The following is an 18,128-nucleotide window of genomic DNA, read 5'->3' on the forward strand; positions in this document are numbered from 1 at the left end:
CAATTGGCTTCTCAGATTTTTTTATCTGATTAATGTTCAGTGGACACCGGGCCAATCTTGCTGTTACAGGGAATCGTATCTGTGGTTATCAAAGGGATGTGTTTTAATTTTTAACTATTTAATTATTTTTTTAGGACAGGAAGTACTTTCTGTTCTAGATCTTTTTACCTGTGAAAGAAATCTCCCAAATGACATTCTTTATTTGAACCTCCAATGTCTTTTTAGCTGTGGAACAAATATTCCAAACAAATGAAATTCTGGATGATTCTGGAACATATTTGGTTTCCAAATCATTGTTTTGCATTGTTTTTTCAGTTCCTGTGCTACCATGTCTGAGGCAGTATTTCTGTACCCCACAAAACACAACCTCCATGTCTGGATCATTTATTGGCAGTTTCCTGGCTGCATAAACTGGTGCAATAACAGGTGCGTGCACAGCAACGAATGCCGCCTCACAAAAACACAGGAAACTGTGCTTCCAGAAAGGTGTCAGGATTTGTGAATTGGCTGGACTCAGAGAGAACATCGTGCCATTGTTTCCTTGGGGAAAGCCAGCTGCTGCTCCTGTTTATGAGATAAAACAACCCCTGTCTGCCTCTCAGGGGCTGGGGTTTTGTAAGCCCTTCCCAGTCATTCGTTATCTTCTGCAGTCTGGATTACATTATCAGGTTAATGATTTGGGTCACACAAGCTAGCTTTGGCTACTGTCATTAACTAGGACTTAGGTGTGTTAGTCGGCAGTATCAAGAAGGCTCAATTTTTTTCATTCTGTTTTCATATCTTAATCTGCATGTACCACAGGAATTATTTGCAGAACATTGGAAAACAGTCCCCTTAAGAGCCAAAAGATAGAACAAAAGAAATAAAGAATGAAAGGAAAATAAAGAGAAATTACTAGGTTAATCTGCTTTATCTTCCTTGTAAGTTTACCTGGTTAAATGCTCTCCTGTGGGTTTTGGAACGACACATTTCAATAATCTGTGGTGCAGCATTTAAAGGAGAAATTGCAAGCACTTTTGATGCCAAAACTGTACATTTAAAAAAACAAAAAACACTCGATCTGTTAACTAGAATTTATAAACACTTTTCACTTTATATTAAAAAAAACATATTTATCAATGCATTATTTTTTAAATCAAATTTACACATAGAAAGGGAAAGAGCTGAATTATTGGAACAAAGGCAAAATATTTGTTTAAGTATCTTCTAGTGACTTCTAAATTGCATCTATTTAACTACGACACAGGCCTACTGTTTGGGTAGCCAGTTATTTTTTTTTATTTTCTCCTTGTCTACCCCTAATCAAGCCCAGGCTAGTTGAGTATCAAAACCAGAATTTTCCCCTCATTTTACCACTGCCTTTCTGTGTAGCACATCCATCCTCCCCTGCAGAAACTTCAGAATAGAATAAAACAAACAACTGTCATGACACGACATTATATGTTGCATAAGAATACAATGAATCAAACACCTCCTTCACAATGTGAAGAAATCTTATTACAAATGGGTGGTAATACCTGAGAGCGGCAATGGGAGGCTTGCAGGGGCATGCCAGTCGCTTACACTCGACAAACAAAGACAGATTCAGATAGAGGTTCAATATTGTTCTGGAAGAAGTGTTTAATTTGATCAGATGCATGTCTTGGAATAGATCTGTAAAACGGAGATGCATACTGCTTTTAATGGGGATGCAAACTATATAGTATACACCAAATTTTTGTGAGTAACTGACCTGGGGGCGTAGATCTTTCAATAAAGTCAAACTAAAAGGGGAGGGGTATCAGAAATTGCAGGTACATTGTAGTATGCTTAAGAGCAGATACATGGATTATATTCGAAATTAGACAGGCTTAAAATGCAAATATAGGAAGGAAGGAAGCAAGAAGTTCACTTGGGCAAATGTACTTGATACATGTTAAATGATAAATACTAGAATAGAACTTTAACAACCAGTATAAAAACATAATACCAAGTTATACACATATAAATAGAAATACAGAACATTTCCTCTCAGGCCATTTTCTTAATATTTTAATTTAATTTAATATATATATATATATATATATGTGCACTGTATGTTTGTACATGCATTTTTAAATACAAACAAATTCAATTTAACAAAACAACATTTTTATTACCACTAAGATGATTTCACTTTTGTTTCTCCTCTGTGGCAGGCATTTTTGAATCTGAAAATTATTGCAAAGGATTGGTGCAACTATTGACTCACGATAAAGCTGTAAAGCTGTACATTAAAACTGAAGTGTTACCATTTTGCACTTCCGTGTTAAATAGGACAAGGTTAGAGTTTTTCAGTTAATTAGCAAAACATTAACCTCTGCCCGGAGTTTATGTTGTATTGAATAGTGTGTTCATTAATCCAGACACCAGCAAAGACCTCTAATTAATGTGCTGCATATAATGGTCTCCCTGCAGTACAGATGCATTTGCAGAACATTTTAATTGTTTTAAACTGAATGGTCAAGGGAAGCACAGACCCTAAGAGCTATCTTTTAGTTTTGTTCACCTTGTGATAGTATCAAACCCATTGATTGTGTTTCATTTTCTCCACTTTGACCTCTAATGGGTTATTCCCAGTGCAGGTTTTAGATGGCCGTGTGTTTTTACACAACCTTGCTACATTTTACACTTAGGATAAAGTTGCCTTCTAGACTTACATTCTGTGATACATTTGACATTTTTACTCAGTTGAATTAAAACTTAACTCACCTCCTGACAACTGTTAACATTGAATGTATGAGTATTTTAGGCAGATGTGATAAGAGAAAGAAAAAAGTCAGACAAAATGACTGGCTGTTGTTTGGATAAATATAATTTAGATGAAAAAAATATTTCATTTGCTTGGTAGAAAGGGGGTCAGACATATATTGGTCAGAGAAAAATAAACTAACCTTGAAACTTGAGCGGCCTGCAGGTCAAATGGAAGCCAAGCAAATATACAAAGATTAATGACTCCATCAGAAAAAGCTCCAAATGAAAGTCATGATTCACAAAATGTAATGTTATTTATTCATCTGTGTTGTAAAATCAGTTCACAATTGATGGAAAATCCTAGTAAACCTGTAGGTGTTTAGTTACACTGATGTGCACGTGCTTATACATTAGGAAATTTATTGTATTTTATTTTTACAAAGGGCATATAAAGAGCTTCAAAATTTGATTTCATAACGTAAGATGAATCATTTCTAGGTTTAGGATAAGTAAGGTTTGTATGCATGCTCTAGTAATTACTCGTGGAGTACCAACACATTACCTTAGTAGTTAACACAGTTCAACCGAAATAGAAACAGACAGATGAAAACACTCAACAATTGATATTACATCCAATACACAATATATGAATTTCCAATTGCTATTTATAATCGAGATACAAAGCTATGGAATGCAACACTTCACTTTGTTTAGTTTATTTGTTTACTAAATCTGCATATTTTCTAAGAGCAAGTCTATAATTCTATATTTTCTTAAATAATTAAAAAAAAAAATCTTTGTGCAATGATAGGCTATGTTTAACAGTAAATTCCACCAGTCTCAGTTATAAATAAAATCTTGGGTGGTATTCTTGATAAATGAACTTGTCTTTGGAGAAGTGACCTTTCAGCTGTCAGTTTATAGGGTTGAATTTAGCCGAACTAAATGTGACCCACTGTAAAAAGGTCGGGCACTTTTAGACGACTAACGAAACGACAGCTGGACATTTCACAGTCTTTCCACGATCTGTACCATTTCCATAGGAATGTAAAACAAACAAACGAGGAAAGAAATGTTTTGGTCCTTTGCACATTTATTTCTCCAGTGTGAGTTATACAGTGGACTGAGGTGAGTTAATACTCCATTGAATAGTGAACTACATGGCAATCAATCCAGCTGACATACTGTAGACGGCAGGATTTTAAAGTACAAATAAAACTGGAAATGCATAATAAATAACAGACTAGCAGTGACTGCTTCAGAGGATGGCAAGTTAGCTGCCTGCATTTCCCTGCAATAGTACAGGAGAACGGTGAGCCGAGCTGATTAACAAAAACCAGTTCTAAGTTGGGTGGGTAAAAAAAAAAAAAGTTAGCCAGTTTGGAAGGACGCAACTAAGACATGTTGGTAAAACTGCTTCGTTGAAGTTGCAATTTACTGCAAAAAAACTAAGAACAAAAGAAAATAATCTCAATAGTAAGATTTAAGAGATTAATTGAGATAATAACATGTGACCTCACCCACTTTCAATGGGTTTAGACAAGAGTGAAACTATTTCACTGTAAATCACAATTTAGCTTATTGCAAAAAAAAAAATGTACATAATGTTGTGAGGGGATCTTTTCTTCCAGCAATTCAAATGAAAACAAACAAGCAATACATTATTCGTTCTTCTCACTGTCACTTGTCACTGTGCTGTACCCCAAATTACTACAAAAGGGGAACCATTATGGGACAACAACAGTAGCTTCAGCTAGGTTTGTTTTAATATTTGCCACTTCTGAATAAACAGACAGATACATCATTACATGAAATGATTAAACTGAAATAAATATCAAACTGGAACCGAGCTCCAGTTCAACTTGATCTAACATTGAATTATAAAGGCGCTGTAAGAGCGGTTAAGTCAAATCAAAGTACTTTGTTATCCAAGAGGTTGCAATAATCACAAAATTGTGTGGATTGGCAGTGAGATTTTTAAAAGGCAAAATAAGAGGCTGGCTTCAGAGTAATTAAAAAATGGAGACCACTCCATAAACATTTTGTAGAGTTTTTTTTTTTTAGTTTAAAATTGATTCCGTTTTCGCGGCTTTAAATATATAAATGAAGTGACCTTCTTGCACAACGGAGGCTTGCAAATTCACTTTGGGACCAATGTCTTAATTTTGCCCCTCTTGAAAATCATGTTGAAAGTGTCACACTATTTAGACTCCCAAGTTTTGCTCATGAAGATTAACATGAAAACCACAAGGGATGGTATTATACCAGTTCACAGGGAACTAATACCGTTTATGTGCTCGTTTGAAATTTCTGAACATAATCTTGTTCCATCGGCAGCATGCGATTGGTGCTTTGATTCATATGTTGGAAGCAGTCAGCCTACAAATGAGGATCCACCCCTGTTATAGACAACATCAATCACAGACCAAGAAGGTAGCAAACAGGAATCTACTCCAACCACTACTTGTTTCAATTTGAACTAGAAGTCTGAATGGTTTATTTTGTCCACCCCTTCTTCAGTCCTGACATGCATGTTGTGGCACGATGTTGAAAGAATAAAGCTACAGATATTTATAGTTAGGACAATGGGGCAGGAGGTCGCGATGAATGAACTCAGGAAAGCATCAGGAGACGTACTGTGTGATTGGGGGGAAGAGACCATGTACTGGTGATTTTCTGGTTCAAAGTTTTAGGTACAAAACAACAAAGCCAAAAAATGAACAAAAAGACAAACACATCGGTTAGTTATCTCAACTGGTTAGACCTTCAGTCAGAAGAACACATTCCTCATTATGAACTGGGCCTGTTGCACTGATTGGATTTTGTCCTGTAATAAAAAGGGAGCAATAATGTAGCTGTAACATTATATCAGCTATTTGTTATATGCATCTTGTTGGTCAGAGCATAACAGGCTGTTAAAGAAGAGTGTCCTTCGCAGAAATGACAGTGCTTCCTTCGGCCGACAACTTTTGTATGTCTTGATATCCAAGGTGATGATTTTGCTGTTACACCCTTTATATCTGTCAATTTAACGTTTTATAACTGTTATCTTCCCCCCTTTTGATAAGTTTGCCTTACTATTTCCCCTAGTGGCATGCAGCATGCAGCATTATGTATGGTTTAGTGGTGGCTAAATGTTCTAATAAGCCAATAAGATCAAAGGGATACAGCTCTGATAGACACGGTCACAAGACATGTAATAATGAATATGGTAACCTTGGATAATTACAGATACATTATTAATTGCATTATATAGCTTGTATGAATGAGGTGATAAAATATAGCTTTTACACACCAGTATGACAGTAACATGTACAATCAAAGATAAACAAGGAAGGAGTCCTTGTCCAACACAAATCGTTTATGTCTCATCCCCATAAAAACAACAACAACAAAACAAACATACATAGATAAAGCATGCTCTAATTAAATACTTATACCTGCTGCACTGATATTACAGGGACCTAGAGAGTTGGTACGTCATATATCAGACTCAGAATCATATATCAGAAAATGTTTGGGAAGAACAGCAGCTGCCACATTTTATTCCAGAAGCTTATTACACACACTCTCTTGTGACAGAAGCAACAGGAACTGTCATATTGACCCAGGGAACAGCAGACGATAATTAATCAACCCAACTACTGTCTTTGAGTTACATTTATGACTTCCCTTCTCGCTGTCGCAGGCTGTGTCTTTGTCAATTCGTTCCAATGGAGAAAGGATAGCTTTGTTATGCTTTTTGGCTTTTAGCACATATAAAGGAGCACTTTGTATTACAACATGGATTATACCCTCACTACAGACCAAAGGAAAATGCTTAAGACTGTATTCTTTATCCACATTAAAAAGGCTACAAGATACTCTTAATAATACTTCATACAAGACGTGTTAAGCATTACAAGACCTTCTGTTAACATCAAAGAAAGCCTAACCATTAAACAGAGAGAACAGTACCACTCATTTTTTATGTAAGGGAGACTATATATTGCGCCACTAAAAAGCCGCAAATGCAAATAACAAATAGTTTGAAGCCATAATAAGTAGGCCTAAATTATAAACTTACATAAGGTTTTCTTAGGAAAATGTTACCAGGAAAGGGAAGATGCTCCACTGCATATTATTTAACTAACCGATCTTTTCCATGAACAGCTTTAACTGGTAAAAAGACAAACAGACAAACAAACAAAAAGACACAGCACATGTAAGTCAAAACAGTGTAAGAATAAGCCAAAATGAACCGCCTCCATTTATCTTTTGCTCAGGGAAGGCAAAGGGTAAAACTATACTATCGCTAGGTGATTTGAAATGCCAAATAGCTTAGAAACAATCTCACACACTGTACTTGACTTTAGGTGATTTTTCAATTGGTAACAATCCACAAATAAAAAGGCTAAAAAGTAGACAGGAGGGAAGTTGTGAAGGTGTTTACAACCCCTCAGAGAACGGTTTTGCTATGTTTGAAATGTTTGAGGAAAAAGAAGGGCCACAGGCCAAAGCTACGTGTTTTCGCAAGTACGGATTTAGCAGAATTCAAATGATGTGTTCGTTGTGGAGTCCTGTGTGTGCAGAATATTGTCTCATTAGCATTCTTACAAGGCAAAACCCATAAAAGATAAAAAAATAATGACATTAAATAAATCTTAATAATGATAATGCCAAATCAAATGCCTGGCCTATATCAACATTCAACACTTTAATTAAGCTAATAAATAAATCCAAACATCAATTTGTAGCTAGAGTAAGTAACTGTTTTTTGGCAAATATTTTACACAGATATTTTGAAAACTGAACAACTATTCAACTAAATATATATCATGATTTTAAATTTTTTTTGTATAACTACAATACTTGATATCTGTAGCGTTCTTATCATTAAAAAAAGAAAACAAGTTTGTGGACATGACTGTAGAAACAGGGCCCCCCTTTCAAACTCCCCTGAAAGTCAGTTTTATTAATGAAAACATTTAAATGGGATTAAATGTCAGATTGTGAAACATTAAATAAAATATTGGTGCATTCATCAAATCTATTCCCAGTCACGGTGCAATAGGTAGTAATATGTGAACTCTTGTGTAACTGTTATTGTAATAATTGTAACACCACCTAGGACTGACTCACGTTCAGCAACTATTTCAGCTACATTAGTGATAATGAAACAACAACATGGCTACTGGAAATAAGGCAGCACCTAATTCCTGTCATCAATAATTTTATGAGACGTACTTGCCAGACAGCCTTTTCAGGAGACAATCAAATGTCTCCCTTCATACCTGCCTGATTTCAGCTGCCTATAAATCACAATTTTGAAAGCGAGTGCTATGAGGAATGCAAAGGCATTCGCTCGGAAACCATAAACCTGACCGCTGCAATTATTGGTAGCATATGACTTGTGGGTGGATGCTGCGTGCCACTGTCAGAATATCAGCAATAATTATGAGGTGATGTTTTCAAGAAACACTGAATAATATGTAATTTCTGCCATCGCTGATTAAATATATCAACCAAATTTTGTACAGAGCCATCTGATTAAATTGACTCCATCTAAATAGCTTTAGGATCCTGCCAGGAATGGATCTATACAGAGTATTATACATGCCTGGACTAGCGTAGGCTAATAGATTAAATTAAATATATAGGAATAGTAACAGTTTGTACGTTATGGCCACTGAAGTTCTGCAAATGCTTCAATATGCTGTATTATATGGTTATTGCTAGGGACTTTAAAAACATCTGTCTGAAAGATACAATTTAAATAATACTTGCAATTGTCTGTTTGTTTATTTTATCAAGAGCATGATTGAATGATTCAGTCAGAATTGCCAGACATTGTTCTTTTCAAACTTAAAGCTTACTACAGCTACTACCAATAATGATCCTGATCAAGTTTTATCATGATTTATTATGGAAATATTTGTATTTCTCATGTTCTGAATGTTTAGCCTTATCGTAGCCTTTCAGTTTGCACCTTATGTATTTTAGACTCGACTGACTGCATGCCATCCCTACAGCGATACACAATCTTAGTTGACTGTGCCCGGATTCAGCCACAGTGATTGTGATGGTGCCTAATCTGCAGGCATTCCCATAGTTCAAAATTGTGACCAAAAACTCAAACCACTTCCGAAACTTAAATTACTGTTGTATATAAAAATAAACATCAAATCTCTTTAGTCTATACCGATCAAACCTTTTAGGTGACTGAATAAGAAAGCATATGAGTGATATATATTTTTAAAATAAATGTTCACTCAAGACTTATCATGCATACATGTCCTGTGAACCAACACTTTTACTTTTGTACTAATATGGTGATAAAAGTCACTGAAATGAAGCAGTGAGATCCAGTCCTTGTATTTGAATATATCATGTTTATATATAAAAACATGACAAGAACATACAGAGCTTTTTCACGCAAGTTCTGTGTTCTTAAAATAGCATCATCATTGTTTGCTGTGTTTTACAGGCATGCAAAAACATTTCCTCATATTATGCAAGGACTCTGATCTGCTCCACCACCACCACCCCAACAAGCAGCCATGTTTCACACAAAAGGCATCTTTCTGTGGGAAATGCATAGATTATCCTGCCCAGTGCTCAATAAAGCTGAAAATTGATTACATTTTGCCAGGGAAACATAATTCCAGGATGTGCCCTTCCTCTCTGATCTGAGGCCTGTCCTCCAAAGCTGTTTTCACAGAACCCAGAAGCAATTACAAAACAAACACCAGATCTGCTTTAAGATAGCATCAGGAGAAGCTTTGCCACCATGCAACCAAACCCCCTTGCATTAAACAACAAGGAAAAGCTTTCTGAAGGAAACAGAGCAAGGGATATCACAGGGGCCATCCAGGGGCTTTAAAAAACAAAACATAAACTCACTCACCCCACTGCTAAGTGGCAGCACTAGATCTATTAAATGCTTTGGCTATGTTTTCAAAATCAGTGTTTTTAAAGAGGCACAGCCCTGGAACACCACACTCACTGTATCTATTTATTGGTCTTTGTGTACTATTTTAAATTGAGGACTTATAAAAAAAAAACTAAAACAAAACCAAAAAATCAATAATGTAATTTTGAGCTGCCAAATTCTTCTTTAGTTAACAACTTTAGTTAAACACAAATTGCTGCCTTATATAGAACTCTATCATTTGAAAGTGTTCCTGTCAAAATCTTCTGCATGTGGATTGGTACAAACAGGCTGGAGCAACTGAAGGCTGAAATGCACAAGACACTGCAGCAAAAGTATTTTAGTCCCGTCTCAAGGCCTTAAGCCGATATCTACATGTGGGAAAGGGAAGAAAACTAGTCTGTGCATCCCTATGTCACCTTGCACACTGAGTCTGTAATAGTCGTACGACGTGATGCGTCAATTTTGGAATCAGGACGAGTTTGATATCACCGTGAGATGAGGACTGCACTGACAGCACTGCACACCCCATCACAGCGCCAGCACTTTACTGTGCAGCTCCATCACCGTGTCAACCATTACGCACATTCACTGCACAGCTCCTGCAGCTCGTCAAATGCAATAGTGCCACCGCACGTAGACACAACACCCTCAGTAGTGTGATTATGAAAATATTACCTCACACTCGCAACTTTACTGGTGTGTCTCTTCAGGAATAGCAGCAGAAAACTGCGACCTGTCCGTATGCGAGAGACACTCACCTCTTTTCTGCATGAAACTGAAGAGATCATCCAGGAACTCCTTCCGTTTCTCATCATCATCCAACTCGTACAGCTGAAAGGAAGAGGAGATTGTGTTAGTCGAGGACTCAAGAAGGTTCACAGGATTCACTTATTTAACACACAAAACTAAAACAGAAAAGGTGTCAGTGGAACAAAACATGTGGATATCTGCACAAATGAGAGAACTGTACAAACCAGCTTGTCACTGCTCTAATAATTTTTGGGTTATTATAGTTATTATTGTTTTTATTTTCAAATGGAATGGAACTAAATTAATTACATTTTAACAACACATACACAACAAATTATTTGATATTTTTCGTTGGGATCCTCAGAGAGCAGCACTTCCCCCCAGACAGCCCGATCTCACTGATCACTGGACAAACTGCACTCTTGTGTTCTACATAGCAATTTATCTATGCTTTTGTATGATTAATTGCCAGATCTCTGCATGTCACAGCTCTTATTTCACATTTATATGCCGAAACACTGTAACTTCAATACTGCTAAACACGACTTACAATGCCTTCAGATTCAGTGATCCATGTATTGCGTACTAAGTCACCCTTGATCTTGATGTCATATAATTTATATTCTTCTAGAATGGCTCATTAGAAATGGACATTCTTAGCACAAGTGCATGTAGTTTCCTCTGAAATTAAATCTGAAAATACATACATTTTGTTCCTTTTACCACTTTTGTTAACTCACCACTAGCTTTTTTATTAAATCAATAAAATTAATTTCCTCCTTCAGTCCTCACTTGACAATAAAATAAAAACACAGACTTAACTGCACTTCTTCAATGGTGACCGATAGAGTCAATGTTGTTCGGATGGCACAGGCTAGTGTGCGGTACATATTAGCTGTCTGTTGGTCTGTCTGTCTTCCTATTTATCTATCTTTGCATGTATATCATATATTTAAAACAAATACAACTCCACAGTTAGTTTCCAATGTTTTCAATTTAAAATGCTTAAATTCCTGCTTATACTCGTCTGTGTGCAAAAGAAAATTTGAATGTATTACATATTTTCAACACCAGTTGTTCAATACATCTATATAAAACATTTTTAATTGTTTTAAAATTTGTTAAAACATTTCCATGTTTCATATCTTACAGCGTGATTTTATGAAATTTATATTGAAAGGACGATCTCTCTCTTTCTCTCTCTCACAGACACAAGTGTCAGCTGGCTAACTTTCTGCTGGGGCAAGCGAAACTGGTGATCCTCAAAAGCAGGAACAGCCAGATTGCAGGAGTAGGGATACAGAGTGCAGTGGATGTGCTCAGGACTCATGTGCGCTCTAGGATACAGCTGGATTTTACCTTTTATTCTCTTAACAAAGATGTGGACACTTTTTTAACGGTCTGGGTGGTTGGGGGGCTTTTTTGCTCCATTGATTCTAATAACCTGCTGGTGTTCTGAGTTTTTTGTGGTGTTTTGTTTTATTGTCGGTTTTAATTGATGTACAGTAGGTGTAAAGGTGTTTTTTATGTATTTAATATTTGTTTTATGTGCTGAACATTTGGTGGTAGTACCTTTTGTTTTGGAAAAATAAAGTTTGTTAAAATCTCAACTCTCTCACACAACCAGAAAAGGACACATTATTTTACTAATACAGCCTAAATGGAACTGTTCCTTAAATTCTCTATTTCATAGTGCTCTCCAACCTGAGTTCAGTGTGACATCACAATTGTGGGAAAATAACCTCCCAATCGGCCCTGTAATTGTTCTGTCATTTTTGGAACACATTTTTTCAGGCACCGAGTGGGCTGTAATAATACAATAAGAAAAATTGTGTGTTCACATTTCATCAGATTTATTTACTTAGTTCTTTTAGAAACCTAACAATTAGAGCATGACTCATAGGCCAGCTAATATGATAATGCTAGTGTGGATAAAGCATACTGTTACATCCCTGGGGAAGGGACTGATTCCATTCCATTTCCTGTCCTTTAAAGTAGAAAGAATTGAAAAAGACAGAACAATGTGGATAAATGATGAATGCCACAATGGTTTACTGCATACAATCAATATAAGTGTTTACTAATTGTTGCATTAATCATTCGCTGTATTTCAAAAACAATGACTTGAAATATGAAGCAACAATTTCAAATCCGCTGGCCCGCAGTGTCTATCAGGGTACAGATGATAGCAGTGTCAACAGTTTGTTGGCTAGTTGAATCAGTTTCATGAAAACAAGACAGGAAACATTTATGACACAACCTTCAGCAGAAACCACAATTTTCCATGCCTGACAAAGGGTGAATAGTGCAACACTCTCTCTGAGCCAAGTATAAACTCAATACTGATCATTAGCTATGGTAATATTGCAATATGTTTTTTTGTGGTACATTTCTTTGCTCAAACATTTGACAAATATTAAAAACAAACTTGGTATTACGTTCCAAATTCAATTTCCTCACTTCAAAGGACCAACATTACATACATAATTGAACTGAATAATTTCAACATTTAAAAAAGCTGCTAAAACATTTGGTGAAAGAAAATCGGTTATAGCAAATCGTATACAAATACAAAATACTAAACAATGGAGTAATTCCGATTTGTCTTGAGAGGTAATATTAATTCAATAGAAAAGTGTGTTTTCCAAAACCAATTACTCTCATTGCAATTAATGATTCATGATTGTATTAATAAGCACCCAGTATATATATTCCAGTATACTTCCGGCTATAGAACTGGGTCATTGTTCTTTAATGTATATAATGCATATTGACACTCAATTTAAACCAATATACTTTCTTCTGATACACAGTAACATCCTTACTGAGGTATCCCCTTTTCATATGTAGTTATCCCATTCCCAAAGAGACACAAATGCGCTCTGACACAGAGTCACTGCGCCTTTTACAAGGGGCTTCTACTGCTGCCTGAGAAGTTAGCTCTTTGATGGAAATATGTTACTCAAAGCTCAGTTCCAATAAGTCACCAACCATGTAAACAGGCCTTCTGATCAATACAGGAAAAAAGGGGATGACCTTTGGAAACTGCAGGGCATAAGAAATGAGGCCCCAGAGATAATAACTGAACATTTAGGAGTATATTAGCTGCCATCAATCTTTGCGAACCGAAGCAGGTCGATACCAAGAAAGCTTTAGAAAGGACACTTTCAAAAGTCGGAAAGAAAATGCATTTGCAGTATTCACAATCAGCAGGATTAAAAACAACAGCACATCTCAGGAAATAATCAGGAATCTTTGTGACTCTTTGTAACTGAAGATAACATTTTAGCTTAATTTAAATGATTTCAAAAGGCGGAGATACGAAGGTATTATTTTATGTGAAACACCAGGCGGATCAGATAAACATATCCATAATATAATATATTTATAGAATACAGAGATTTACATCACAGCTGATCTGAGTTATACTGAATGAGTCCTGATGAGAGTAAATCATCACACTGGGCGCAGTATGCAGTGCTAGTTGCATTGACTGCAATTCATTAAAAAAATCTTGCCAGTTTTTACACACATCACAATTCCCTTTTTCAATTAAAATTAAACACTCCTGTGTGACTCCATGTTGCTCAAAGGCAGGCAGATATATGATACTTTAATTGTAATTTTTATGTTTTATTATTTGGTTGATAATCTTTTCTCAGAAGTAAAACAGTCAAAAATAAATCATTGATGAAGGTTGCAGACTTTGAGCACATAATACAAAAGTGTACACATTGTATGCAATGCAGAATCAGAGACTATATTAAGGGGTACACTGTATGATCTTATAATCACTAATCAAATAAATAAAATAATATTAAACAATCAAAGTCTCAATACCATGTTCATGAACAGGCCCAGAAACTACACTCCCTATGGTTTGTAAGTGGTCTTAAGCCCTTTGCTTGTCACTCTGCAAACTGCCAGGGGCAAAACACAGATTTTGCCAGGCATAATGAGGACTGAGCCACTATAGAAAGTAGAAAATACATTTTAGATTACAATGACATCAATACTTATAAACCCCACTTTGGCTGGGAGAGATTTTCCCCTAATCCAGGTCAGATCCAATACTATTGTCTGACAGGACTTTATTCCTTCTACCTAATGGCAGCCTGCTGGCCAGCACTGTATTTTTAAATTCACGCTAGGTTTAGCGGGCCGAAGTTGTGATTTGGTCCAAGTCCCAGCTTAATAGTCAGAATGAAATTAGTTGTTCAGTACGGGGGTTGTAATGCTGTTCTTCCCACCACATCTTTTCTGGCAGGTATAATACTTTATCAGAGTAATATGTGTGTTTTGAAGAATACATTCACAGCCTAGGTTCACAACCACACAGTAAAGAGATACAATAGTTAGTTACAGTAAATATAATGGCCTCTGATCCTAAATCCTTAGCTTTTAAGATCTCTACAATTTCCATTCTCTGTCGTTTATTATTGTTAAATGTAAAGAATGCAATGTATGGCCCATGTCTGACATTTGAAGCACATATATCTTAAAGGCAGGAGCCTTGGGAAAGCAAGCCTATTGTCTAGCCCTTGCCAGGTATTCATAATGAACTGAAAACATTGAAAACATTAGCAAATAGTCTGTTCTTTAATCTATCTTGACAATAAGTATTGTGTAAAAATGTCCCTGATGGGTTTGGTGGTGTTTAACTTGATTTTCAAGCTCAGCTTGATTTTGAGTAAAGGTGAATGAGGGGTTGTGTTGTGCGTGTGTGCGTGTGTGGGGGGTATGTAAGTGAAATTAATTAAATAACTTAAATTCCTAACCCCCCCTTCCCCCTATTCATTCTGTTAATTCCCATCTGAAATTCTTCCACTCACAGTCATTACATCTAAATTTAGTTAAGATTATTATGCAATCTAGGTAAAAATGTAATCAATGGTCGGTATCACTACAGCATGAGAGGGACAGGAAGTGATTAATCACACCTGAGTATCACTCCCCTGAAAACGCCCCAGGTGGCCTGCGACGCTGATGGAAACAATGTGGGTCATGTTTTTAGCAGGTATGTCAGTCACAATACTTTACACCCCACTAACCACTAGTTTGACTAAATATTTATACCTGAAATATGTATTATGTCTGTAGGATACTGCCAAAAAAGCAACAACAACAAAAACAAAAAACATTAAGAAATGTGATAAACACAAAAAAATCTATAAACTAAATGATAAAATGATTCAAATTTTGCCACCACTATGTGATTCCTGAGTCAATACTTAAACACTTACCTTAACCCATTGAAAGATTCTTGCTTAGCTTTTGGAGTTAAACATAAGCTTATGACTTCCAGGAAATTGTATTTATTTTCTTCTGACTCAAACAATAAGAAAACAATGAATGTCTAAATTAACACCAAGGACCTCTAATGATTGTTACCAAACTAAGTTAGAAAAAAAAAAAAGTAATGTTTTTGTAGAAATTAAGTCACAAAAAGAAGAAAATCAAGGACAGAGTACAATTGAACTGGAAATGCTTTTAGATTAAAACAGCAGCTCAGAAGAAAAGTAATGCAATCTAGTTTAGTGTTTGTTTGTTGTACTATGCTCTATTTAGGACCACAATACACAGGTGCAGGGAGGGAAACAGGAGATATTCCCCGAAAATATCAGTCATATAAAAACAACTGGAGGTAGTAGTTCTGAAATCCTGAAACTGCAGCCTATACTAGGGTCAGTGCAGTCGAGGAACTTAAACCTAGACATCTCTGTGCTTCATAAAATCTTCCTTCCAGTAATCACTGCACCTGCAGAGTAAAACAGCTTAATTCTGTGCTACATTCTTTATTATATTCACACACAGACTGCTTACTCTGCCTGGCATCCAGAAAAATGGGATTTAGATACAGCATGTTTAATGCTAAGTAAATTGTAACAACTCCTATGATGGTAAGCAGTTAACACACATTGTGGTTGAAGACTGAGATAGCATCGGAGACATTGTTGTAATCCTGCCAGGAGAGACAACTCTGGGTCTACCACAGGCAGCATTCAGCAGAGGGCGCTCTCTATAGTCCCTGATCATACTTCATTTTTTAGATTTTTACTTACTGAACCCACACTGGAGCAAGACTGGCATTGGGGTTGTTATGTGTTGATTTTGTAGCTGATATAACTTTTTAATTGTGGTTTCACAGAAAAGTACATGAAAACAGCAACACTATTGCTTTGTTAATACAGCTACTGCTACCATTACAACTACTACTACTACTGCTACAGCTAATAATACAGCAACTACTATTACTAATACTGTTATTACAACCAATAGTAATAAAACTACTTATTATACACTAATTACACTTTAATAATAAACAATTTAGGCAAATCCCAGCAGCACCAGGAACAGTGAAACCACAGTGAATAGCTTCATACATAGACTGCTTATTGTTTGATGTTACTTTATTTTAATAATTACGTGCAGTAATTGGTGCTTAATTTAAAAAATAATTAAAAAAGAGTCTTAATTTTACAGTCGAAAATATGCCAAAGTTATTAACGCTTAGCTGGTTGTCCAGCTGCATGTGCTACATTCACAAAGAAAGGTGCTCAGAGCAATACAGATTTAAAGGCTTTCTGATTTCTGGGCTGCATATTTCCTGATACCCTACTTGCCAATGAGCTTTCAGTATCACCACTATTATTATCTATAATTTACCTCTCCTCAGTTCTATGTTGTTTCCGTATACAAGGAACCAGTTTCCCCCCCACACTTCAAAGGCACATTATCCTATTAATCATATTTAAAATGCACAAGGTCAGGTTGTGTAGATAAAAAGCTACCATACAACATACTTGACACACATGAATGATCCTGACATTTTGACATTTTCAAGACTACATGTCACTAGAAGTCTTTGATGATTGCCACGTGGAGGAAATTCTGTTGAACTGACACACCCTGAAAAGCTAAAAAACAAAACTAAACAACAAAGAAACATGTGAAGGTTATCACTCCCACTCATATCTGAGCAACACGTAATTGAAAGGTTAGAATAGAGAGGTAAGCTGGGATATGACTTCGAACTGTTTTATATCTTTGGGCACTCAGGGGAAGATCCTCTTCACATCATATTATGAGCAGAGTGGCCACAGGGGGACCAACTGTTGACATTGAACTTGGGAAATCTGCCTTTTCAATCAGTCACTGACTGTGTGACCTTGAGTGTGCTCCCCTCTTCATTGCCTGTACACATCTGAACCTAAGGCTGCTCAAACCTAGAGAGCAGAGCAATTAAACCCTCCTTTCCTCTGTGTGCGAGTCCTTTTTGTATTTTTTTTTCACTGTTGGATTTGCAGGCACTACAGACCTGATCATAAAATCAAATGGCACGTCCATGGCACCCATAGTCTGGTATTCATGTCCCTGCTTTTCAATATGCAGTATTTCTTTTTGTCCCCTTGTGGCTTGATCAGTACTGTAAGCTGTTTGTGGTCCATGATTTTGCCAGATCATTTGCATAAATCTGCCTAAAGATGACACCTCCAACCTGAAGTTGTATGCCTTCTTGATTAAATAGCTTAAAATACATTAAATAAACATTGTTCTACCATAAGAACACACAATCTATCCTTCAATCAGTGTTGAGTTTCTTAATGTCCTCAAAAATTAATTTTCAAAACCATTGTGTGACTGCCCTTTCCTTTTTGGCTTTCCACTAACTCAGTCTATAAGACTCTTGTTTTCCTTGGGTACACTGCATGTGTGTGTGTGTGTGTGTGTGTGCGTGTGTGTGCGTGTGTGC

General features: G+C 36.3%; 1 protein-coding gene across 1 annotated transcript in view; it reads right to left on the minus strand.

Annotated features, from left to right (window-relative positions):
• The window catches only part of arid3c (AT rich interactive domain 3C (BRIGHT-like)), a 108,938-nt gene that overhangs the window by 23,035 nt on the left and 67,775 nt on the right, over positions 1–18,128 (minus strand). Inside the window, exon 3 of the mRNA XM_066712036.1 lies at positions 10,384–10,456. Coding sequence (XP_066568133.1) covers positions 10,384–10,456 — 73 coding nt within the window. The remainder of the gene's footprint in view (positions 1–10,383; positions 10,457–18,128) is intronic.

Source organism: Amia ocellicauda, chromosome 8, assembly GCF_036373705.1.
Source record: "Amia ocellicauda isolate fAmiCal2 chromosome 8, fAmiCal2.hap1, whole genome shotgun sequence".
Lineage (NCBI taxonomy): Eukaryota > Metazoa > Chordata > Actinopteri > Amiiformes > Amiidae > Amia > Amia ocellicauda.